At 43.1% G+C, this 25700-nt stretch overlaps 1 protein-coding gene across 6 annotated transcripts in view; it reads left to right on the top strand.

Annotated features, from left to right (window-relative positions):
• Positions 1 to 1925: 1925 nt before the first annotated feature.
• PPP2R5E (protein phosphatase 2 regulatory subunit B'epsilon) overlaps positions 1926 to 25700 on the top strand; it is a 261379-nt gene continuing 237604 nt past the window's right edge. The window contains exons 1-2 of one of the 6 annotated variants that reach the window (XM_029598137.1): positions 1926 to 2465; positions 4509 to 4672. In XM_029598137.1, coding sequence (XP_029453997.1) covers positions 4516 to 4672 — 157 coding nt within the window. In that variant the 5' untranslated portion in view covers positions 1926 to 2465; positions 4509 to 4515. Of the gene's footprint in view, positions 2466 to 2858; positions 3297 to 4508; positions 4673 to 25700 lie in introns of those variants that run through there. The other 5 variants (XM_029598136.1, XM_029598133.1, XM_029598132.1 and 2 more) reach the window with 5 other exon arrangements.

Here is a 25700-nt window from a genome sequence, read left to right on the forward strand (position 1 = left end):
TTACTAAGTCATTTAAGACGAATAGGAACATTTTTTTTATGCAACACAAACTGTGGAATTCATTGCCGGAGGGTATGGTAAAAACTGTTAGTGTAGCTAGGTTTAAAAAAGGTTTGAACAAGTTCCTGGAAGAAAAGTCCATAAACTAGTATTAAGGTGGACTTGGGGAAAACTATTGCTTATCCCTGGTATAAGCAGCATGAAATCCATCAACTATTTGGGATCCTGCCAGGTACTTGTGATCTGATTGGCCACTGTTGGAAATGATACTGGGCTTAAAGAACCTTTGGTCTGACCTAGTATAATGTTATGTTATGTTAACCAACAGTGAGACACACGCAAACATTTAGTGGGAGTGGAGTGAAACCTCACTTTAAAACAAGATTACCCTTTGCATCATCTGTGCTGGCCAAAGAGGCAGGGATGGATGTAGGCCTCTGGTGCCATATTTTAAAAGGTGCCAGAGCTTTGCCTGATGTCATGCCGCTATCCTCCAATCCAGCTTCAGCAGTAACACCTTAAAATGGATGTGTGTTCCAGGCCTCCAGCCTCCCAGCACACTCTCAAGGCTCTGTGGTGCCCCCCTTCTCACATGGGTTTCTCTAGTAACAGGAAGCCCATGTGAGTGCAGGGGGCAGAGTACCACAGGGCCATGAAAGTGCAAGAGAAGGCTGGAGGCCAGGCACTACATGTTTGTTTCAAAGTAGTGCTGCTATTGCTGGAGTGGGAGTGCCACGGCTAAGAGGTAATGGGGAGGACCAGAGAAGAGAGGAATAGGGGTAATCTGGGTATCCTTATCCCCTCTACTTCTGTCTCATGACTTTGCTATGGTGGGGGGATTGGTGTGGACAAACCCCCTCCGCCGCCATGGGCATCAAATATATAAATCTGGTCCTGGCTTAAGGCACACCTTAAAGTCATTTCTCCAGAATGCCATGTCATGAGGGTTCCCTGGAGTCTCCTGTGGGTGGGGTGGAGAAGAATAGAAGATGAGTGGGATAAATCAGAAGCAATATCAATAAATATTTCTTCATGGAAAAGGTGGTGGATGCCAAGAATGTATTTTATTCATTTTTATAAGATTTATATTTAATTTTTGGCATTTCAAAACAGATTACATTCAGATACTGTAGGTATGTCTTCCCGAAAAAGAGGTGGTGAAGACAAGAACATAATGAAATTCAGCAAGGGGTGGGACTAACACAGAGGACGGCTGGCTAGAGAATGGAAATGAACAAATGGTGTAACTTTATTACACTTATTAACATGTCAGCTTGGGGGTAGCCTACACGGGGCGACAATACTACTACTCTTTAACTGAAGGCTGGGGAGCAGTCTGCACGGAGCCGCAATTGCTATTACTCTTAGAAAAAAAAAAAAAAAGCCTTGCTGAGTAGACTACATGGACCATTTTGGTCTTTAACTGCCGTCATTCACTATGTTACTCAAACTGCCATGACCTGTAGTGAGCAATTATCACTAACAGTTCATGTTTCTTAAAGGGCGCAGTAACACTTGCAATGTTAACCGAGGTCACTGGAAAACTACTTTTGTTTTTTTTTTTTTACATTATAATAAAAAGAAAAGAGGAAATGCAGACGCCGGTACCTGCTCCCTTTCAGGTTAACAGCCATTCAAGTCCTGTCCTGGCTGGAACAGCCTGTGCATCAGTGCATGGCAAGAACCATGAATAGACTGCAGGGAACCAGCGCGCAAGAAGCCGTACTAACCATCCAGTGCTGGAAACCCGCACACCGTCCCCTGCAGCCGCAGCACTACTGCCCCGGCCTCAGGCTCTGCCCACACTAGCGACAGCTTTCACCTCTCCATACGGGTAACCTTCCTCCTGTCCAATCCCGTCTTTCCTTATTTTCCTGGGCTCTGCTTCCTCACCCCAACTTGCTACCTTACCTACCCCGCGATCATTGCTACATCCCAGGCTGACGGATCCAGGCTGCAGCCAATCACATCCTGCCTTTCTTTTGAACTCTCCACTGGCTCGCGCGGGGAGGCGGGTGCTGACCGTCGCCAGGCTAGGTCGTGTTTGTGTTATGTGTGCCATGGACTCAGCCCAGTGATATTGACAATAGAGCGAAAGGAAATTGACAGAAATAAATAAGGGTTAACGCGGAAAGCCACCGTCCGTCGGTCACTGGGCACGTCCCCGGCTCGTGGCGGGCTCCAGCGGAAGGCGCGCAGGGAATGTAACTGGTGCGGGCGAGGAATCGGTGGCGCCTGTTATTGGATGGGACTGGGAGGATTAGCCAGAGACTAACAGCAGTGTTTGGGCTCGCTGTGCTGAGGCCTAGGCTCGCTGCCGCCGCCGCTGCTGCTCCGGGCAGGAGAGACTCAGGGAGACTGGCTGCTGTCGCCGCCTTTCCGGGGACCCGCACATCCCAACCCGGCGCTGCCGCCGCCCAGCAGATATTCCTCCTCACCTCGGATTCTTCCCCGGGAGCCTCAAGGTACTGTCGTTGAACGCTTTCTGCCAGTCCGTGCTGGATCCCCGGGGGTGTGGGACGTGAACCTGAGCTGTGCAGAGCTGCCCCCCGGGCTTCACAGCCTGCATTGTTCCAGGAAGGCAGAGTCCCTGCTGCGGATGCGATGCCTTTCACTTAGAAGCATCCGCTCTCTTATTCTGGCTCTCAGCGCCTGGGAGCTGCTCGTGTACCCCCTCCCAGGACTCGCTTTCCTGTGACATCCATCGGCATTTCGCCACCCACCACATTTCCTTCCTTGCCTACTGGCATTTCGAATAAATTCAGACAAATTGCCTTTCAAATCAAACCTTTTTTTTTTGGTCTAAATTATAGACGGCATATCGAAACGCACTGCTGTTATTAACGCATTTGTTGGATTCTGGTAATGCATCCTGTTTTAACCCTTTCTGTTTCACTGAAGACATGGTAATGTATCTGTTTCCAGCAGTGTTTTCAAGGCAAGGTATAGTCTCGCTGGGGGAGAATCAAAACTTAATAATTGATCATGCAGGTTAGTGAAACTGTGAGTAAATTTCCAGCAGAGAAGGGAAGTGTTCAGTAAATAAAGCTTCTGGCTGACACATGCACACACTGATCCTGCAGTTGAGAGTGACGTGCTGCACTGTCAGCCTTGCCTTATTGCTGGGTCCCTTGCCTGATAGTTCCACTTAAATGAAACGAATAGCCTCGTTGCTGTTTGCATGCAATGTTCGAGTGGAACATACACTTTTCATTGGGATCATAAGTATGACGTAAATCTCAGGGGCCTGAGCATCAGGACTGTTGGAAATTACCAGAATCCTACATATAAGACAGGTAACCATTTTTTCTTTACCTTGGCACTTTTTTTCGGAAAAGATTAAGGTTATAAACACGTGTTTCATGTGCTAAAAGGTGTAGCTGATAATTCTGATTCAGCATTTTAACATGTTCCTAACTAACTCCACCATTTTTTCCCCTTCATAAGATCTGCATAATAAAGAAATGCTGACTTCTTTTTTTTAAAATTGGTATATAGTAAGCAAGGATATAAATTATAAATGTAATTGTAAATTGTTTTATAACTATACCTGTCTGTATTATGATCTGCTTTGATTTTATGAAAGGTAGTATAACAAATCTAATAAACTCAATATAAATTAAAAAAAAATGAATGAGCATCCACAAATGTCAGACAACTACTACTATCATGTGCAACTCAAAGGGTCACATTTTCCTTTTTAGGGAGATTAGAAGGATGGTATCCTTACAGCCAGGATTTTGCTCCACTGTATTAAATCATCGACTGCCCTTAAAAGTAATATTTGTGGTCCAGTAACATATATGTTTTTATTTGATTTCTTTGGGGTTTGGGTTAGAGGTAATCAGGAAAGTATGCCCATTTTTACACATGACTCAGGCAAAGTGATTTCACATCACTAAATAAATCACACACTGTCAAGTAATATAAAATGAAGTAATTGACAGTGGCGTGAAGGTAGAATTTCCTAAATTTAGAATGTCTTTTATTCTTTTTTAAATTGACTCATTTTATGTAAAAAAAAAAATCTTTTTTTACATGTGCAATTGTTTTTATAAAGCTAATAAATCTAATTCATTGTGGAGATGTGGTAGACATGTGATTCCTTTCAGAGAACACCTATTTAAAGGTTCCTTAGTTACAAACTTCAGTTCAAATATATTTCTTAATTTAATAAATGCTAGGTTTTGAGCTATTTTAAATTCTGAAGATTACATGCTGCTGTTCAGTGGAGGAATGCAAGCATAATGTGTGAAAATCAATGTGAAATCTACAAACAAGCAATAGATGCAAATGGGAATATGCTGTATACCCTGCATGCTAGTTTTCTAAGATAGGTTCTTAAAATAGCACATTTATTATAGATAAAAAGTTCATGCATTTGGTCAAAACGGACGATAACCTTTAAAACCTATTCTGCTGCATTGTCTTAGTTCAGATAGTTATATATTGTCTTACCTATTCTGCTAACACTGGGAACTTGTTTCTGATACTTTTCTTCTCTTCAGTAGGGATATGTCCTCGGCACCAACCACTCCTCCATCAGTGGATAAAGTAGACGGCTTTTCTCGGAAGTCCGTCAGGAAAGCTAGACAGAAGAGATCGCAGAGCTCCTCCCAGTTTAGGTCTCAGGGCAAGCCAATTGAGTTAACCCCTTTGCCTCTGCTAAAAGGTAAGATTCATAGCAGCTACTTGAGACACTTTTGCAGAATGCTATTGGGATGTGATTTGTGTGTAGACATTGAACTATAACATTTCTATAGTGATTTAATAGCTAATGGTTTGTATGCAAGAAGTTAGAAGGTCTTTGACTTCTGGAGGTATATGTATGTACATATAACAATCAGTCATTGTATAGAAGTCCACTTTCAGCTGTTCTTGGAAGGTAGAGTTTATGTTGTGGATCTTTTATATTTTGGGAAAAATACAAAAGATCATAGTTGGGATTCTTAGTTCTAAAGTTCAAAATTTCACTCTGTTTACTGCTAATGTTTTCAGTTCTTGCATTTAAACCCTTATTGTTTTTCCATGTCTTTCTTTTTGTACAGTTTTTTTTTGCAATTTTTATTTTGGACTTATGCCTTTTGTATTGTTTTTCTTCCTTTATATCCCCATTACCAATTTCAAGTGAGTTTTTTTTTTATTTTTACAAACCTGCCAGTGTTTGCTGCTGGGTTTTAGAGGGTTTTCATCTTTCTTTTTGCCATTGCTGTATCTCTCATGTATGGTGTAAACTATCTCAATAGAGGTATCTTAGCCTGGGGGGAGGGAGTGGGGGAATCGAAGATGGTGCGTTGAGAAGGGCCTGCTAAAAGAACTTTCCCTTGTTTTGGATTTTATTTCCCTATGTGTTTTTTTTTTTTTTTATGGTAGTGGTTCCCAAACCTGTCCTGGAGGACCCCCAGCCAGTTGGGTTTTTGAGGATAGCCACAATGAATATGCATGAGAGAGATTAGCATGCACTGCTTCCATAGCATGCAGATTTTATCTCATGCATGTTCATTGTGGCTATCCTGAAAACCCGACTGACTGGGCTCCCCCAGGATTGGTTTGGGAACCTCTGCCTTATGGTAAAGCACAAGAGGCGGCTTTGAGGGGTTCCCCCCACTAACATTGCTTTCAGTCAGATCCAAAATCGGGAAAATTCTATTCTGGCCCATTTTGCCCAGATAGATATCTGGTAGGCTGGTTTCTATCCAGGCTTCCCTTGTTCAAGACAGGGTAGTGGTCAGTCAGACACTGGAAAATCCGGAGAAATTGGGGAGACTGTTGAATCTTAGAGCCTTACATTTTCCGGTTGACTCCATGATATCTCCTGTGGAGTTGTTTAAAACTTATACGAAGCATGTTCTTTGTATCTCCAAAAATGTTTCTTCCTAATGGAAGAAGTGCTCAAGTTAGAGAGCTGCGAGCCAGGAAAATTTGGACTTGAATCTTCCTGCAATGCTGGAATCTACTGTGGCAGACAGAGATCGTAGGGCTATTCTTCTTGTTACCTTTATCGCTTTACAAGATCGCAGTTTGGTTCTTCCTTTGTTTTTTTGTTGTGCCCAGATTTTGTTTATGGGTTCAAAGTCGGGATTTTTCCTGATTTTTGTAAGGCTGCCCGAGAAAGGAGGAGGAAATTTTTGTTTCTGTGTAGTGCGGATTTGGCTATGGGCGCCTGGGTTTTGTTAAGATTTCCTTGTAAATGTTTAATTGTTTCCTCTGAAAAATTTGTATCTTTGAACTGTCACAATTACATTTTAAAATTGATTCCAGAGTTTCCAGTACAGGAGAATCTCATGCTACTGTCTCCTAATGTGCGTGGTTGGTGGAGATACTCTACTTAATTCGTGAGGGTTTGTTGCCCTTTGGGGAGAAATTTCCTCTTAATTTGTATCACTCCTCTGTTTGTTGGGTCCCTCCCCTCCCTTAGTTTATATTTTTTTTAATTGGTTATGGACAATTTGATGTCTTATTTTTAATGTTTCCTTTTAAATTTTTTTTCCTGTATTCCTTGGCAAGTGTATACTATATATCAAATTAAAAGCAATTTAAAAATAAAGATACAACTTACATCCGTGGTATCCACTTCCAGTCCTTGAGGGTAGCAAACAGGTCATGTTTTCAGGATATCCATAATGAATATGCATGAGATGATTTGCATGCCCATTGCCTCTATTGTATGCAGATTTATCTCATGTATATTTACTAGTGATATCCTGAAAACCTGCCCCGTTTGCAACCCTCGAGGACTGGAAGTGAACACTACTGATTTAAACTGTGGAAATATAGGCCTTTCCTCTGTGTTGCCTTGTGCACACCTGAAATATGAAAAGTGGAAAATTTCTTGCTTCTTTCCTTTCTAGTTGAAGTACATTGGAATAAATTTAGACATGAATGAATAATTTCAGAAACAGATTAAATGGTCCAGAGAGACTCAGCTTCCAGGATGGTGGGTTATACTTATGTCAGCTAGTTGCACTTGAATTTCATTGTGAAATCTGAGGAGAGGTGGCAGGAAAGATGAAATAGAGGAGTAGTTGTTCTGGAGAGGATGACAGTGGAATGAATGGCAATGTGTAGCTATCAATATGCAGCAGAAACTACCACAGTCAGTTCTATTGCTATACCCCTGCCATCTTCCCCTTGCCACCTATCTAGATGAAACCCAAAAAACTGCTTCGCATCCCACTCCGTTGTCACCAGAAAGACTGCTTGACAAAGCAGGATTATTCTATCATCCAGAAAAACCTTGCATCTTGCCTAATTCTCCACCAAAGTAAAAACCTTGAACTGCTCTTGGTCTCCTAGAAATGAGCTTTCATCTTATCAGGTCATCACCTTGCCTATTTTTGAGATGCACCAATTAACCCCGGTTTCCCTATTGATACCTCTGTTTCAGTATTCTTCCCAAATGTTATCCTGTTACACCATTTTTACCTCCACCTGTTGTGCCTTACTTTATCACCCTGATACATTCTTAGTTGTCTATTCTAGAAAGGCTGTTTAAAGCTATAAATGCTGTAATTTGCTTTGACTTTTTTTTTTTGTTGGAAAAGCATGTAATAAATATATGATAATGGTGCATGTAAAAATATGAAAGACATTACCAAAATGTAGATGTCATTACAGTTTTCATTAACATCCATTTTTTATACCCATATGAAACTATTTTTACTGCATGTGCAGAATAGTAAATTGTGATGCCATTCCAGTTTGGTTTCATATAATATATATAATAAGGTTATAAACCTGACCCTGGTGGCAGGAGAAGTGTCTTTTGAAGAGTGGCATCTATAGCAGTTACAAATTCTTTCCAGTTTGTATGCCATACTAAACTTTTATGCCATCTTGTGACCTGCTGTAGATTTCTAATGTTAAGTCTGACTTGTGAAATGTGGCACACTGGTGTCTAATTTTGTGCACAATAAGTTTATTGCCATTTGATTTGCCAATGTGAGCAAAATTGTTCCATTGCAAACTATCAGTGCATTGTTTGCCTCTGTATCACTGCATTCCTAGCCTTGTAAATTATGTACCTTGGTAGGCATCCTCCCTATATCTTGATGATAGCACTCTACTTTGATCAGAGGAGATGCTGATTCAGCTCTCCTATGGTGGATTGGCTTGGTTTGGGTATATCATTTTATTTATTTATTTAACTTTTTATATACCGCAATTCATGTAGCAAAGTTACATATCATTTCGGTTTACATTATAACAATAACAAGCATGTAAGAATGCGATTACATTAAAACAGGGGAATAAACTAGGATTAGGGTGAACAGGGTAATAAAACCAAACATATCAAATAATAATAATACTACGATTCTTTTGCAAGCTTGGCTATAGCTCTGGGTGTGTATTAGATTAATATAATATACGGACTATGGCTCATTTATTTGGGATGAAGGAATGTAGAGTTGGAGTGTTAATCTACTATATATATATATATTTTGAGAGTTTTTCTGTACCAAAGTTTGGTACAAGCCTTCACCCCGGTTTACAGTTGTAACAACTTTTACAGTAGATAATGTTAATGACAGTGATAACAAAATAACCGTCATAACATTGTATATAAAGGAAAATATAATGTAAACATTTAGAAAATATATTGTAGATGGATATCAATATAGCAGTGCTAACAGTGGGTGTAATAGGTGCTAGCTTGTGGATAGTGCATTAATATCTTAACGTGAACAAGAGTGGAAAGTACATTGAAATAAGTCATATGGTGGTAGGAGTGCTTTGTGATATCTGTGTGTTCGTGGTGTTGAGTATCATGTGTCTATGTAGTTTAACCAATGCCGTCTTGTATCATGGGGTTCCAGGAGAGGATGACTCTTGTAGGTTTGCTGTTGGCTAACAGGAAATTGAGAATGCTTGAGCTTTTCCAAGGAATTAGGGAGAGCAGGAGACAAAACTCCACACCTCCTGCTTCTCCCCACTCCCCCCAAAAAAACAAAACAACCCCCCCCCCCACCCACCAAACCCAAGATACTGTGTTTAAGCATCTAATGAGAACTGAGATGGGAAAATATTTTAATTTAATATACTATCAAATAAAATCCAAAAGGAATGGACATATGCATAAAGCTGCTATTCATAAATTCCAAATCCAAAAAAACACCTCAACTCCAGTGTTCTGAGCCAAAATGGGGACATTCATAACCGAGCTCAATTCCACCATTAACTTGGTGTATACTTGTGTGCCACGTTTTAATCGCCTGTTCTAGAAGCTCAATTGAAATGTCTCGTGTAAGTTAAAATTTTACACGCACTTAACAATCATCGCGTAAAGTATTTATCTGATCCATCATCTTCACACACTGAAACAGCCGATAGCCAAGTCATTTTCCAACAAGAATGTCTTCATCAGGGGCTATCTGTTTGAAACATGGAACCGTGTAGGGCAAGCAAATTGTACTGAAGTTGTCATGAGTGGGTTTAAGGATAGGATGTTTAGGTAATCTAGCTTGTAAAAAAAATGGAATCACAGAGACCTCTCGGATATAATGTTGAATTTTCATAAGAACCAGAACTGTTGACATGAAGTCATGTGACTCTTAAGTCCTGTGGATTTCAATGAATTTTTACTCCCTAATGATGTGAATTCAAGTCTACAGCTCACTAAATAGACCCTCATTTCAGATAGCAATTATTTTTGGTTATTCCACTTCGTAAGGATGAAACTCTTAATTACTACAATACTATTTAAGTTCTCTATTTTTGTTTACTCTTTCAGGTAAAAGGAACTAAAAAATCCAGAAATGTCATGTAACTCATTTATGGGACAAATGTGTTCTAAACATTGCATTCTGCCAGCAGCAGGCTAGGATTTTTGCAATATTTTGTGCACTGACTACTTGATCTGACTGAAAAGGTGAATACAAATAAATTGTTAGAACTAAAAGTTGTGCTTAAACTCAAGGTTTAAATCAGTTGTATTAGACTGTGTGTGCAGCTTTTCTAAATGTGTATTCAGTGAAATTCAAAAGATTGAGGTACCGAGTAGTGGTGCTTTCAGTTTGAAATTTTGTACGTGGCTCTCGTGCACTGCTGAGTGATTAGCTTGATAAGTGAAGTATAAAATAATATCATATGCTGCACCCAGTTGGTGGTTGTGGGTAAGGTTGTTACAGATGGGTAATTCTAATGTATTCAACCTTTTTTCTGCTGCTTTTTTGTCATAGCTTTTGATGTATGTTAACTTAAATGAAGACCTTTGTTCTGGATCTTCATTTAAGCCTTGTGAAATTTTTTTTTTTTCCTTTGTATCACCCGCAGACCAGGCTCTATAAATCCTGTCCTTCCTCTGGAAATCTAGCACTAGTCTTTATTAGTCATGGATAGTGCTGGTGGCAATGAAATAAATAAATAAATACAATTATTGGGTTGTGGCCAGCAGTGGCTCCACCTTCCACTCCAGCTACAAGGGAGAAAAGGAAGTCATTTATCACAGTTCTAAAAGGTTCCAGATCGGTGACCTGGCAGACAATCAGCTCTGGTCATAGAGCTTGTGTGAAGAAACTTCATATTTCTGGTTACCTGTACTCGGCTGTAAAATATTTAAATCATTGCTGCATACGTGCTTCATTTTGGTCAAACTTGATTGATGCCTATAGTGGTCTTCTAGCCAAGTAATCAATCAAATTCTTTCATTTCCCAGGTTCACAGAATTAGTAGAAAAGTACTTCTAAGAATTGTTGAGCATCCAATTTAAATATGCCTGCTAGTGCATGGCTCTGTGAAGCAGTACCTCTACTCTTCCATTATGAAATATTAGTTCCTGCTGGCTAGGCAAGAATGATGAGGTCTGGGGATTATGTAGATGCTCTGGGCAGAAACTGAGAGAGAAGCATGGGAGTCCCAGGCTCGAACTGACCAGGGAAACAAATCCTGCAAATAGGCTTTTTATTTTTTCAGGCAGTATGTGCTGGTACCTCGTTCCAGCATCGTTTCTGCTGGCTGTTTGCTTGCCCCGCAGTCTGTGGCCTGGCATCTTGTGGTAGGGGACGGGAAAGCACGGCTCCTGGGGGTGCCAGCCCCAGGGCAGACCCTGCAGGTATGCAGAGGAGCCAGAGTCGAGTTGACTTCAGCGTGGGCTGCCGGCAGGCAGGAACTGCTTCTGGGTCAGCAGTGCAGGCCGCGGGAACTCGGAGCCCGTGCAATGCTGCGGATTCCTGCAGGCCCCTCATTCCTTTACATTTGCGTTTCCTGCTTCAGAGGGGAATGCATGTGCTGGAGGAGGAGAGACCATAGGGATCGGCAGCATTGCGCATGCTCTGAGTTCTGTGGCCTTTGTGCTGGTTCTACAGAAAGATGAGAGAGAGAGCAGAATGATGGTAAAGTGGAAAAGGAAGAGAGAGAGATGGAAGGAGGGGAAGAAGAGAGGAGAGATGGGTGAGGGAGAAATGGAGGAGAGCAGTGGGAGGGAGGAGGTCTCAGGTTGAGGGAGATGGAGTGGGAGGGAGGTAGGAAAAGATGAGAGGGGGAGGGTGTGAGCAAGGAGAAGGTAGGAGGAAGGATAAGATGGGAAGGGTAGAGTTGCAGGGAGGAAAGTGAAATGGGAGGAAGAGATAAGGGATGGGGTGGAAGGGGGTGGGGAAAATAGGGGAGAAAGAAAGGGGGAAGGAGAGTGGTGTGGAGGAGAGAGAAGTGGAAGGGGTGAAGAGGCATGTGTGCTAGGAGAAGAGCAGTGTGTGAAGTGAGGAAGGATGAGTGTGTGAGCAGGAGAGGAGGAGGGGAGCTTAGAAGAGAATAGAAGTGTACAGGTCGAATAAATAGAAACGAGGAAAAATCTAGTGTAAAGGCTCAGAGAATAGAATGGGTAACGGACGGTGGAGCGCTTAGGAATCAAAGAGGGTGAGGAAATGTGGAAAAAGGAATAAAGAAAAGCTAAGAGAAATGAAAATAAATCTAAATAAAAGAATAAAGAAGGCGGGAAAGAAATTGAAGATGCCCCAGCCTCGCCCCTAGACCTGCCGGGCTGCAGCAATCCATAATGGCGGGCAGCAGAATGGGGGCGAGGCGGAGCAGGCCTTCCTGCTGCCATTTTGCCAAAAATCAAAGTCTGAGGCAGATTCAGAAGCCTGTGTGCTGGACTCACTGTGATAGGAGGGAAGAGACACAAAGGGCCTTGGGAATGGAAGGAGGAGAGAATAGGGGGACGCTGGGTTCAGGGACGGAGAGAGGAAATGTCAGTGTTGTGGAGGGGGAGAGAACGGGATATACGGTAGGAGGGTCGGAGGGGTGCAGACACCCAAGGGGAGAGATGGGGTTGAGTTATACTGGTGCTGGGCAGAGAGTGGCAGGAAGGAGAGAGAAGGTGAAGTCATGATGAGGGCTGCTATTATGTTAGGGCTGTGTATGTGTGGGGAGGTGTTGTGTTGGGGCCGTCAAGTCCCCGTCATTGTCCTTGTGAGAATCCGATTGTTACATTAAGGTTCAACATGTCCAGATGGCATAGGTAGAAAAAAGCATTTTATTTTCGAAGTGCAGCTTTGGAAATGTGCATCTCTGATATCTTTGTGTTTTTCACAGTATAGGGAAGTATTTCCCAGCTCTGTCCTAACCAGTCGGGGTTTCAGGATTGCCACAGTGTGAATATGCATAAGAGATTTGCATATGCTGGGTCTCCGTGCATATTCATCCTGGCAACCTGAAAATCCGACTGGCTAGGGGTGCCTTCAGGACAGCGCTGGGAAACACTGGTGCGGGGGAAATGCGTTTTTTGTTTTTTGTTTATTTCTCTGGTGTTGTACTGAGTGCAGTGTCTGGCTTCCTGAGATTTCCAGTTCAGTTTTTCTCTGTATCTTTTTAGTACTAGTTTGTGGTCACTTGTTCTGTGTTTGACCGAGGTGTGAGTTCTGCTGCCACAGGGATAGGCAGCTCTGATCCTGGGTGCCAGAAACGGGTCTGGTTTTCAGGATTTTCACGATGAGTATGTATGAGCTTATGTTTGCATACAGTAGAAGCAGTGAATGCAAGTATAGCTTGTATATCCTGGAAACCAGATTTGTTTGTGGCATTCCAGAATTGGAGTTGCTTATCCTTGTGGAAGGGTGTAGTTTTTCATAGGGATCCAGAGCAGCCCAGCTTATTTTGTTTTTCCATTAGGAGGTGTTTTAATGTTCCTAGGGACTGGTGTAATATTTGCACTGCAGGCGACACGGCAGCTGTGAGGGGGTGGGGCCATGGGTTTTCAGTCCAGTTCTCTTCCCATAAGGATGGCTCTGATCTGAATACAGGCATCTTTTTTTTTTCCTAGAGAGAAAGCACTGCATTTAAATAAAATAAATGTGAGATTAAAAAAAAACCACAGAAAACTTCATTTGATGGAAGGAAAGATGTTTTAACAACTCTTCTTAGATGTGGCTGTAGAAGGCTATCTTGTTTATGGTGGATATAAAAATAAATGTTGAATTGAATTTGAGTTAAGGCTGAAAATATCAAAAACAGTTTATTTGATAACGATTAGGTTCAGTTATGTTGAAACAATGCCTCTGCTTTCTTCACCAAGAAATTGGGCTGGCCTTGGGACGTGGTGGTAGTGCTGTAGGAGGTTTGGCTTCTGCACCTCCGGCTGCCCGGGGCTGGGCATACAACGTTCTGACCCAGGGGAGAGAACATCTAACAGTGCCCAATAATGACACCTGAGGTCTGGACTCTCGGTGCCTATGTTCAGGAGTATTTATCATAGAAGCATTCAAATATCTAGCAGCTTTCAAGAAAGTGTAGGTGGATAGTATTTTCTATTAAAAAAAAAAGGGCAAATAAGTCATAGTATGAAATTAGAAGGATGGAGGATTAGAGGAAATGTGAAACATGCTACTTTACAGGCTGAGGCAGAAAGCTGAGCATTACAATGGTGCACTAGTATTCAGTGCAGTTTTCTAACGTGCAAGATACTTTTAAAAAGAAATTTCCGATGCAGTAAGCTAATGCATTGGGAGTTAAATTGTGCTAAATGCACATTTTAACTTTGGGGGGGGCAGTCCTTTTGCGCAAGTTGTTTTTTTTTTGCAGGGGGGGGGTGCAGGTTTTTCTATGGCAGCTTTGTGTGGAGCCTGCATCCGAGGGAAGGAAAGGGAAGGGGCAGCTGCCACCCCTGGAGAGAAGGACAGGGTTTTTTGGCAGGATCTAGGACTTTTGAGCCATCCTTCCATGCTTCAGGTGGCCCCGGCAGCAGTGGAAGGAGGCAGCTCCTAGTCTACGGTACTTTCTGGGGGTTTGGGGCGAAAGATAAAATAAAACCTAAAGATATGCTGTACCGTGCTGCGCCTTAGGAAAGTATCTGCAAAAAAAAAAAGCAGAAAACAAATCGTGCTCTTCTAACATCACTTCTCATTTAATAGAGGGACAGATTTGGCAGTTTTAAACTCGTGCTTCAGTGCTGGAAACCTTACTTCATTTCTGATCAGGAGTAAAATTTCCAGCAATAAGAGAACCTGGCTAGACCAGCTATGTACTTGGGGGTTAATGCTTAATGCCCTCATTTGCATGGGATTTCCATGCAGGGGACACTAAGCAGATTGCACATTTTTGTGCGTGCAAAACTCCTTGCCGCATTGGCAGTAAGATTTATACACACACAATGCTCGCAGAACTAGAGGTAAAACTGTGTATTCTGCTGAATGCATCTTATTGCATCAGCCTGTACACGAGAGGGTAGTTATTGCTTGGAGTAGCCTGTCCACAGAAGTGGTGGTAATGAAAAGAGATGGGATTCAAATGGGCTTGGGACCGGAGTGGACGGAGATGGTAAGATCAAGGGAGGGAACTGTCTGTGATGATAGTTAATGGAGAGCCGAGATGGGCTGACGACTACACACTGCACATTTGATCTTAGGCACTGTAATATTACTAAAGGACTAATAAACCAATGCAACACTTGCTGAATGGTAACCAGGCAACAGTTTGACTTTTTTTTTGTGTATGTGTGTGTGTCTTCCAATTTTGAATCACCCTTGAATATTTCTTCCTAGGACTATAGTAAACATGCAGACCGCAAACTCTATAAAATCATTAATTTGGCCTATAAACTGTTACAAAGAATTAGAATCTTAGCAACCTGATTCTTAACAGACAAGCAGAAGATGGTCAAGATAAAATAAACAATTGAATATTTGAGATAAATATATTTGAATCTAATTTCCTTAGTTGCAATATTTGTATTTAATTAAAATAACTCAAGTGTTTGTCATATTTCTTTCTTTTATGTTGGTGTATCGCTTGACTTCCATTTTTTAAAATAAGAAATGTTATAAAGTTTTAAAAAGAATTTTTTTGTAAATGAGCATGGTTTGTGGCTGTGATATTTGTAAACAGCATCTATTTTAAAAAGTAGTCTTTAAAGTTGCCCTGTGATAGTGGGAACTTGGTTTTTAATGTTATTGCAGCCATGCAGTTCCTGCTGTGACATCACAGCAGTTCCATATAGATGCAATTCCTGGAGTGACAACAGGAGGCCACTTCTAGTTGTCTCAGAACTATGGGGATCAGTTACAAGCACTAGGCTAAAATGGAAAACTGAGCAATGATTGTTACACCAAACCCTGCTTCCAAAATCACAGCCTCTTCTGGTAAGTGATAACTGGGGTGATTTATATTAGCACTTAAAAAAAAAAAAAAAAAGCACAGCAGTTGCTTTTTAAATAAGACTTGTACAGAGCCAATGTTTGTAACAGATCTGGAGAATGAATATCATACTTTTTCCCTATAGGGAAGCTATTCAGTTCAAATCTCAGTGAAGTTCAGAGCAAATTGTGATGTCATGAAGCATTTTAAAAGCTGGCTTGCCATTGGTTAGCGTCTGTGGTCAATCAAGGAAACTAGTCATCATGAAGTGGGAACTGAGAAAAAAAAATCCCCCAAATTAGAGCTTTCCTAGATGCTCTTCCCTCTTCAACTTCATCGATCACAGCTCTTCTCTCCCACCAAATCTCAGTCAAATTGTTTCCACTAACTGACTTCAAGAAAATTACCCTACAGGAGGTGGAGAAAATCCTCTAGAGAATTAGTCTACAAGCCTACGAGATCCCATTCCACCTGGATTCATCTGCAACCTGAAACAAGACATAACCTAGTTTCTAACTATTGTAAATGCCATTGTATCTCACGGCACCTTCCTGCACTCACTCAAAAGTGCAATCCTCAAACCGAATCTGAAGAAACCTGGGTCAGAGCAAAAAATATTAGATAACTGTTGCCCAATTTCTAGCCTCCTTTTCCTATCTAAGTTAATAGATGGGTGACATGTTAATAACATGGGTGACATCATCAGAGCCCCAATGCAGAAAACATATGTCAAAGTTTCTAAAACTTTGACTAGATACACTGAGCATGCCCTGTACCATGCGTCCAATTGGGGTCCCTCTCCATTCTCTCTTTTCACAGAGCTGTAAGCCTCGCGGTGTGTGTGAGCGTGCTCACTTTTGGCTGTTTTGGCCTTGTGGAAAACGTTTTCCTTTTTCTTGTGTTTTTTGCATTTTCTTTTTCCATGATTTTCGGCGCCAGGTCCCTCTTGGTGTTATTTCCGTAGTGTTCCTAGTCAGGGTTTTCAGTGATTTGGGTAAGGTTTCTTTTTCATGCCGCCATCGTTTTTGCTTCGTGCCCCTTTTATCTTGTCTGACATGGCCATATCTGGTTTTCAGTGATGCCCCCATGTCCATTACAGATCCGCATGAGATATGTCCTCTGCCTGGGGGCATCGCATGACGATCAGGGTTTCTGCTTATGCGCCTAGATTTATTTATTTATTTATTTACGATTTTTATATACCGATGTTCATTTCAAAAAGAGATATCACATCGGTTTACAATAAGGTACAATAGGTAATTCACTATCCCCTAAAAGGGCTTACAATCTAAAATTTTTGTACCTGAGGCTAAGAGATTACAAAAATAAAATCATCAAAATCAAAGTTCTTAACAATTAAGCAAAAGGTATAACAAGGAGCATATTAAACAAATAACACAAAGGGACATCTGCTTTGACTTTGATAGAACAGCTCTTCGAGTCGAAGTCTGAACCATTGACATTAAACTATCAAAGAGCCACACCGATGGACAGCAAGCCATCGTCATCAGTGGGATGTTGGGTCCATCGATGCTGTCGGCGGCTAGAGGTGCCGGAAACCGACCACTATCTCCTCCAGACAGAGGATGTTGGGCTCCTTGTCACTGGCCTTGGCACTGGGGAAAGACCAGGCCGAGCATCAAGGGAAATCGAAGAAGCATCTGCACCGCAATGCCCCTGACTTGACCCCATGGCAAGGAGTGCCAGTCCTCCATCGGTGCTGGGGTCCGTGACTATCTCCACCGGCCTTGTTGCTGGTCACTGATCCACCTTGAGGGTCCAAAGAAGATCTGGCTACCCCTCCTTTCTCCCAGTCAGTGTTAGCATTGGCAATGTTCGAGGAGGAGCTGGAGTGCTGAGTCCAGCTGGCAGTGGACAAGGTGCTGTAGGGCTTCAGTCTTGTGACACCAACGGCACCGGATCCAGTGCCGCCTGTCCTCATACCACTTCTGGAAAAGCTCAACCTGCTCATCGGTGTGTTACCAACCCTGCTGGCCTCTGTTCCCAGGACAGCATTGTTGCTTGGCAGTGCTCTGAGGCCTTCCCCTACTGATGTGGTCGTCGCCGGTTCCTCTGAGGAGGAAGCTCAACTGAGGCCGGCAGAGACACAGAGGTCTGCCACCTCCCATCCAGTTTTACCAGTGCCTGCACCTCTGGATGAAGGCCAAGCACTTAGGGACCCAGTCCCTGTTGCTTACAGCGAGGATGAGAAACCTTTGACCCCTGGGAGGATGATTCTTCAGAGTCCTCATCCAAGGGCTCTTTGGGTCTCCCATCAGACCCTTCTCCTCCAGATGAGTGAAAGAAATCTCCACTTGAGGACTTGGCTTTGCAGGGTTTGAGAGGGTGTTGGCTGAAGCCATCCCATTTCAGTTATTAACAGAGGAGGATGTCAGACATAAAATGATTGGGAGCCTCCAAAGGAGATCCTTAAGGAGCTGCTGCTGCGGATATGAGAGCACCCCTTCACAGTGCCTCCCATTAATAAGAAGGAGGACGGGGGGGTCTACCTTGTCTAGAAGGTTGCTGGATTCGATATGTGTCAGCTACCCCACCAAATGGTGGTCGAATCCACCCTTACGAGGGTCAAGTGCTCTTGGACTCATTCCTTGACGCTCCCAGGGAAGGACCATAGAGTGATGGACGCTCTTGGGAGGAAGGTGTTTCAAGGTGCCATGCTCATTGCCCACATTGCTGTCTACCAGCTCTATGTGAGCCAGTACTCTTGGGACATCTGGAAGTAGGTGCAGGGAGGTGTCCGAGCAGGAGGTGCTACCTCAACAGGAGCAAGACACCCTCATGTGTCTGGTGCATAAGGGCCTAGAGTTCGAAAAACACAAGGTCTGAGCGACTTATGTTTTTGAAACAGCATTGAGAGTCTTTGCAGTGAGACTCGACGCCCACAGAATGGCATGGCTGTGGGCCTCAGGTACAGGAACAACTCAAGGTGCCATGTACTAAGGAGAATCTCTTCGGAGGTAGGGTGAGGGATGCTGTGGCCCAACTTCGGGACCACCATGAAACCCTCTTACAACTCTCTGCCAGCACTCTGGCTCGGTTGTCCTCTTTTAGGAGGCTGGTGAGACAGGGGTCACAGAAGTCTTTCTTTCGCCAAAAGAAGTACTATCCTCTGTCCTCTGACTCCCATGGCCGTCCCAGGCAGCAGAGAGCCTCCAAGCCCCAGCCGACGCCTCAGTCAGCTCCAGGGATGGTGTTTTGACTGGATCATAGGAAGCGTAGACCATTTGCCTGTATACGGGATGTTGGACCCTCCAGTCGGTGACAGGCTGCAGTGCTTTGCAGGCCAGTGGCCCAATATAACTTTGGACTAGTGGGTTCTTTCCATCGTCTATCAAGGGTACCAATTTGGTGTCCTGCCAAATTGCTCTCAATGCCTATTTTGGGGGCCGGTAGTGCATCAGGAGATACTACTAGTGGAGCTCTCCTTCCTCTTATCAGCCAGGATGGTCAAGCCCGTACTACCAGAGCAAAGAAGGCAGGGATTCTACTCCAGGTATTCCTGATTCCAAAGAGAACAGGAGGACTCTGTCCCATCCTAGATCTAAGGGCCTTGAACAGGTTTCTAAAAAAAAGAAAAGGTCAAGATGATTTCCGTGGGCATCTTGATCTCCCCTTTTACAAAAAGGGGACTGGCTATGCTCCCTCGATCCAAAGGACACATACACATATGGAGATCTTCCCCGGAGACTGGAAATATCTCTGATTCATGGTTGGAAGCCAGCACTTCCAATACCAGGTATTATCATTCGGGCTAGCGTCAGCCCCAGTTGTCTTCACAAAGTTGCCTGGCTGTGGTGGTGACACACCTCCGCAGGCTGGGAGTACATGTTTTCCTTTACCTTGTCAATTGGCTGGTCAAGAGCACATCTCAGGCAGGGGCCGCCAGATTCATGCGCTTGACCATCCGGGTACTGGAGTCACTAGGGTTTGTTCTCAACTACCCAAAGTCCTGTCTCAGCCCATCACTTTAATTGGATTTCATAGGAGCCCTGTTAGACACGGTTGAGGCCAAGTCTTTCCTGCCTTGCCAGAGGACTGTCACCTTGATGACCATCGTGGCAGAGATTCAGCAGAGCCAGCAGGTGTCAGCCTGACACATGTTGAGATTGTTGGGCCATATGGCTGCAACTGTCTGTATCAGTCTTTTGGCACATCTACACATATGCAGAGCCCAATGAACCCTGAGGTTGCAGTGGCACAGGCCACTCAGAGCCTCCAGGATTGCATCTGAGTCACCCTGTCTCTCTGGGACTCATTGTCATGGTGGAGGGTACTTTCACATCTGGAATGGGGGATCTCTTTTCGAAGTCCCCTACCCAAATTATCCTAACCATGGATGCAGCCACCCTGGGGTGAGGAACTCATGTAAATGGGCTCATCACTCAGGGTTTCTGGTCCGCTCACAAAGCTCTTGTCAAATCAATTTCCTAGAGCTTCGGGTGATCAGGTACGTGCTATGGGTTTTCAGAGATCAGCTGCTCAACAAAGTTGTCCTGATATAAACAGAACAACAGGTAGCCGTGTGGTATGTCAACAAGCAGAGAGGCATGGGTTTGTACCTCCTGTGTCAGGAAACGATCAAGATCTGGTTGTGGGCCCATGTCCCACAGGATGGTGCTCAGGGCCACTTACCTGGCTGGGATGGAGAACATGGTAGTGGACAGGCTGAGTCGAGCCTTCAGATTCTATGAATGCTCCATAAACCAGGGGGTAGCAAATCTGATATTCTGCTTCTGGGGGAGCCCGGATGGCCCCCTGCAATAGGAAGGTACCTTGGGTTTGCTTCTTGTACAGTTCAGACGGCAAACCAGCCTTGGATGCCCTTGCCCATCTTTGGGGCAAAGGTCTTCTGTATGCGTATCCTCCAATTCCCTTAGTGGTGAAGACTCTCTTGAAGCTTTGCAAGGACAGGGGCCTATGATCCTCATAGCCCCTCATTGACCTAGACAGGTCTGGTTTCCACTCCTATGGGAATTGTCCATCTGGAGACCGATCAGTCTGGGGACTTCCCCAGATATCATCATGCAAGATCAGGACAAGCTGTGGCATCCCAACTTCCAGGCCTATTCACTCATAGCCTGGATATTGAGAGGTTAATCCTGCCGACGCTTGATCTTTCTAAGGATGTGTCTTGGGTCCTGGTGGCTTCTAGAAAGCCTTGTACTAGAAAGTCCTATGGACTAAAATAGAGGAGGTTTTCTGTGTGGTGAGAGCAGTAGACCCTAGATAGATTTTCCTGCTCCACACAAAAACTGCTTGTTTACCTTCTACACCTATCAGAAGCTGGCTTAAATGCCAACTCCATTAGAGTTCATCTCAGTGAAGGTATAGATGATGCACCCATTTTTATACAGCCTATAGTTGTATGCTTCATGCAGGGCCTGTTTTAGTTGAAGCCTCCCCTAAGGTCTCCTGCTATATCTTGAGACTTCAACATGGTGTTAGCTCAGCTGATGAAAGTTCCTTTAGAGCCACTGTACAACTGTGACCTGAAGTACCTGACCTGGAAGGTCATATTTTTGATGGTGGTCACCTCAGTGCACAGGGTCAGCAAGCTCCAGGCCTTAGTGACTTATCCACCTTACACTAAATTTTATCATGACAGGGTGGTCTTATGTACACACCTTAAGTTCCTGCCTAAGGTGGAGACGGACTTCCATCTTAACCAGTCCATTGTCCTGCCAACATTCTTTCCCAGGTCCCATTCTCACCAAGGCAAACGAGCACTGCAAAGTTTGGACTGCAAGTGAGCCTTCTCTCTGGAGCAGACAGAAGCCCATAGATAGGCCACCCAACTTTTTATTTCTTTTGATAGGAATAGGCGTTCGACAAAGTTCCTCATGAGAGGCTTCTAGGAAAAGTAAAAAGTCATGGGATAGGTGGCGATGACCTTTCGTGGATTGCAAACTGGCTAAAAGACAGGAAACAGAGAGTAGGATTAAATGGGCAATTTTCTCAGTGGAAGGGAGTAGACAGTGGAGTGCCTCAGGGATCTGTATTGGGACTCTTACTTTTCAATATATTTATAAATGATCAGGAAAGAAATACGACGAGTGAGATCGAATTTGCAGATGACACAAAATTGTTCAGAGTAGTTAAATCACAAGCAGATTGTGATAAATTGCAGGAAGACCTTGTGAGACTGGAAAATTGGGCATCCAAATGGCAGATGACATTTAATGTGGATAAGTGCAAGGTGATGCATATAGGGAAAAATAACCCATGCTATAATCACACAATGTTGGGTTCTATATTAGGTGCTACAACCCAAGAAAGAGATCTAGGTGTCATAGTGGATAACACATTGAAATTGTTGGTACAGTGTGCTGCGGCAGTCAAAAAAGCAAACAGAATGTTCGGAATTATTAGAAAGGGAATGGTGAATAAAACGGAAAATGTCATAATGCCTCTGTATCGCTTCATGGTGAGACCGCACTTTGAATACTGTGTACAATTCTGGTCGCCGCATCTCAAAAAAGATATAATTGCGATGGGGAAGGTACAGAGAAGGGCTACCAAAATGATAAGGGGACTGGAACAATTCCCCTATGAGGAAAGACTAAAGAGGTTAGGACTTTTCAGCTTGGAGAAGAGACGACTGAGGGGGGGGGATATGATAGAGGTGTTTAAAATCATGAGAGGTCTAGAACGGGTAGATGTGAATCGGTTATTTACTCTTTCGGATAGTAGAAAGACTAGGGGGCACTCCATGAAGTTAGCATGTGACACATTTAAAACTAATCGGAGGAAGTTCATTTTTACTCAACGCACAATTAAACTCTGGAATTTGTTGCCAGAGGATGTGGTTAGTGCAGTTAGTATAGCTGTGTTTAAAAAAGGATTGGATAAGTTCTTGAAGGAGAAGTCCATTACCTGCTATTAAGTTCACTTAGAGAATAGCCACTGCCATTAGCAATGGTAACATGGAATAGACTTAGTTTTTGGGTGCTTGCCAGGTTCTTATGGCCTGGATTGGCCACTGTTGGAAACAGGATGCTGGGCTTGATGGATCCTTGGTCTGACCCAGTATGGCATTTTCTTAGGTTGTGTCATTGCCTTTGCCAAACAGACACTATGCAGTTGGCTAGCAGATTGCATATCCTTGTGTTATACCCAGGCAGGACTGCATCTTGGGGGTCATGTCAAGGCTCATTAGAGTCATTGCAGCATCAGTGGCCCACTTGCGAGCAGTTCCCATAGAGGAGATCTGCAAGGCTGTGATGTGGAGTTCTCTCCACTCATTCACATCTCATTATTGTCAAGATAGGGATGGCCAACCTGAGAGTAGGTTCGGCCAGTCTGTCCTTCAGAACCTGTTTCAGGTATAGAACCCAACTCTTCCCGCCTATCGCTCATTGTTTAGGTTCAGGCTGTCTCCCTCTCTTACCAGCAGCACCAGTGCTGTTGTGCCTGTTGGCACCCAGTTGGGTGTCTCTTGGTTCCCTTTGTGTTGAGGAGCAGCCTGTAGCTAGGGATTTACCCATGTGTGAGGACTATCATTCTAGTTGTCCTCAGAGAAAGCAGAGTTGCTTATCTGTAACAGGTGTTCTCTAAGGACAGCAGGATATTGGTCCTCATGAAACCCGCCCGCCATTCCATGGAGTCGGGTTTCTCCTATTTTTTATTTTTAATTGTAATTCTATGGTACAATGGGGAGAGGGACCCCACATGGACGTGTGGTATAGGGCATGCAGGGCTATGCTCATTGTGCCTAGTCAAAGTTCTAGAAACTTTGGTGATTCCCAGCTCATAGAAACATAGAAAATGACAGCAGAAAATGGAATAGCATATGTCCATAAATAATAATAATAAATACATAAAATGGCAGGCAGGTGTAACATCTCCTTTCCCTCTTCCCCCAGGTTTGTCATGCTGCTTACTGAGCTGACATCAAGCAAGGAGATCAGAGTTCACTGGTTATTTTATTGGTGTTCAGTTAATTCCATTTTAAGATTTTTTTTTTTTATTATAAAATGAGATGCCATTAGAAGAAGCAATTTCTATAATCCCTTTAATTTCTTCAGTACGAGATGGCCCCCTACTTGTGACAAGTTTTAACTTTGTAGTGAGTATGAGGCACTGCTGCTTTAAGTGTATCTTTGCAGTGTTTGTAATATATATTGTCATTTATATTTTCTTGTTTTTAGTGCCATCAGAGATGAGACTAATTACCACTGGGCAAGGGTCTGTTTAATATTGCAGTGAATTTGATTACTAAGGGTCTTTGTGTTGTAGATTTTCCATTATTATAAAACTGAGTGGCTTAGTTGATGGACGTGCTCTAGGTCATCACTTCAAATTGGGCTCATACCCATAGTGACCAAATGCCACTGACATCTGGAAATTGTAAATTGGCTTACATTTATTAAGGGTCTGATTTTACTAAGGCTTTTCCACATTCTATGTCTATGGGGAAAAAAGCGTAGTAAATCCTGCCCTAAATGAGTTGTGGTCTCAGTACACTTTCTAGTGAACTGGTGTTTGCGTCAGTAAAATGCACCATTGTGCTTGATCCCATTTGGTACCTTGTTGGCAGTCTTCACAGAGAAGACAGTGACTGAACAGACAGGAAGATTGAATGACCCTCTCAGCCTTAGCAATGGGCCCTCTAGAATAGGATTCAGGCCCGTAGGCAGGACATTGTGAAGAAGTTTTTAAAGTGCTATTGCGGTGAATGGAATGCATTGATGATAATGAAATGTGAATGACTGAAAGTACACATACTATGTCACAAATAATTCAAGTAAAAGCTCCTGGTGCTTGTATGTACCCATCTAGGGGTTTTATCCCTCAGTATATTAAGCAAAAACAAGATAATAAAACTTCCATGGTCTCATACAGCATTCCTGTTTTGGAAGGAATTACTTTATTCAAAACTTGGCTTGTCTTCTCTCTTAATTTGTAGTTGTTTGTTTGACAGTTTTGTCCACTTAGATTAAACTATATTAGGCCAGCTGCCTATTTTTTATTGGGATCCTGCGGAGGCAAATATTGTAGCATGTTACAGTTTAACAAATTACCACACATGCAGGTTTTCTGCCAGTTAGAAATAGGCTAATCCGGTGTATTTTTTAATCCAATAATATGAACATTTAATCAGTTTTATTAAAATGGTTACATTTGCATAAGACAAAGCCTTTAAAATCCTTAAACCCTGAGTCAGTTGCTTGCAGTAAGTCACTGAATTAGGACAATGGTTCTTGATACATTTTTCTTAAAATTGTGAAGAATTTTCTCCATTTATTGTGTACTGTTACAGAGACTCTGACAATGACATATTTTACAGTCTGCACATAACCAGTCTTCTAAATTTTACCTGATCTGCCTCGACACTGAACATCTAAGAAAATGTTTCATTAGAAGTTTCATTAGAAAATTTCCACTTGGTGAGATTTTTCATGTTTATTTTCTTTTTTAGGGCAGAAACATTTAGGAGGACCTCCCGCTGCTGTTCTACCTTTTTTATATCTGCCCTTTCTCCTTATAGCAGCTGATGATACTCTAAATCAGGGGTTAGGACCTCCACTGCGCTTGCTTGCCTCCTGGCACGTTACTCGCGCGCAAGTTGCTGGCACTGCAGTCATTTTCAAAATGTGCAGGCTGGCTGTGCTAATCTTGCAAATTGATGCATGAGATTAACCCTTCCGGTTCATGCATTACGGGGCCGAGGCAGTAATTGTGTGCAGAAAATGGGCACTCAGCCATAGCGCACGCCCAGCCACCTCTCTTGGTTGCCCATCCAATATTTAAATCAGGAGTTGCGCAAAAAAGGAGGCGCTAGGGACAAATGTGTATCCCTAGCACCCCCTTGGCATTGGGCACACAGGAGAGGTGGCTGTCAAGCGGGCTGGAAAAACAGACGCTCAATCTACGATCGTCGGTTTTCTCCCGCTGCAGCCCTATACATGCACAAGACACATGGCCTGGACCGTGCAACTTATGTATGTATTGGGCGTCCTGAATTTTTAAAATTTTTTTTTTCCAAAACCCTTTTTGTTTAAACTAAATACTGCATTGTTTGGTATTTTACGGCAGCCCAGCAATGGCTGGGCTGCCGTAAAATTTTCCACATTGCAAGGGCGTATTGGCTGCGCAGAAAATGTATTGGATCGAGG

The sequence above is a fragment of the Rhinatrema bivittatum genome, chromosome 4, assembly GCF_901001135.1.
Source record: "Rhinatrema bivittatum chromosome 4, aRhiBiv1.1, whole genome shotgun sequence".
Classification (NCBI taxonomy): domain Eukaryota; kingdom Metazoa; phylum Chordata; class Amphibia; order Gymnophiona; family Rhinatrematidae; genus Rhinatrema; species Rhinatrema bivittatum.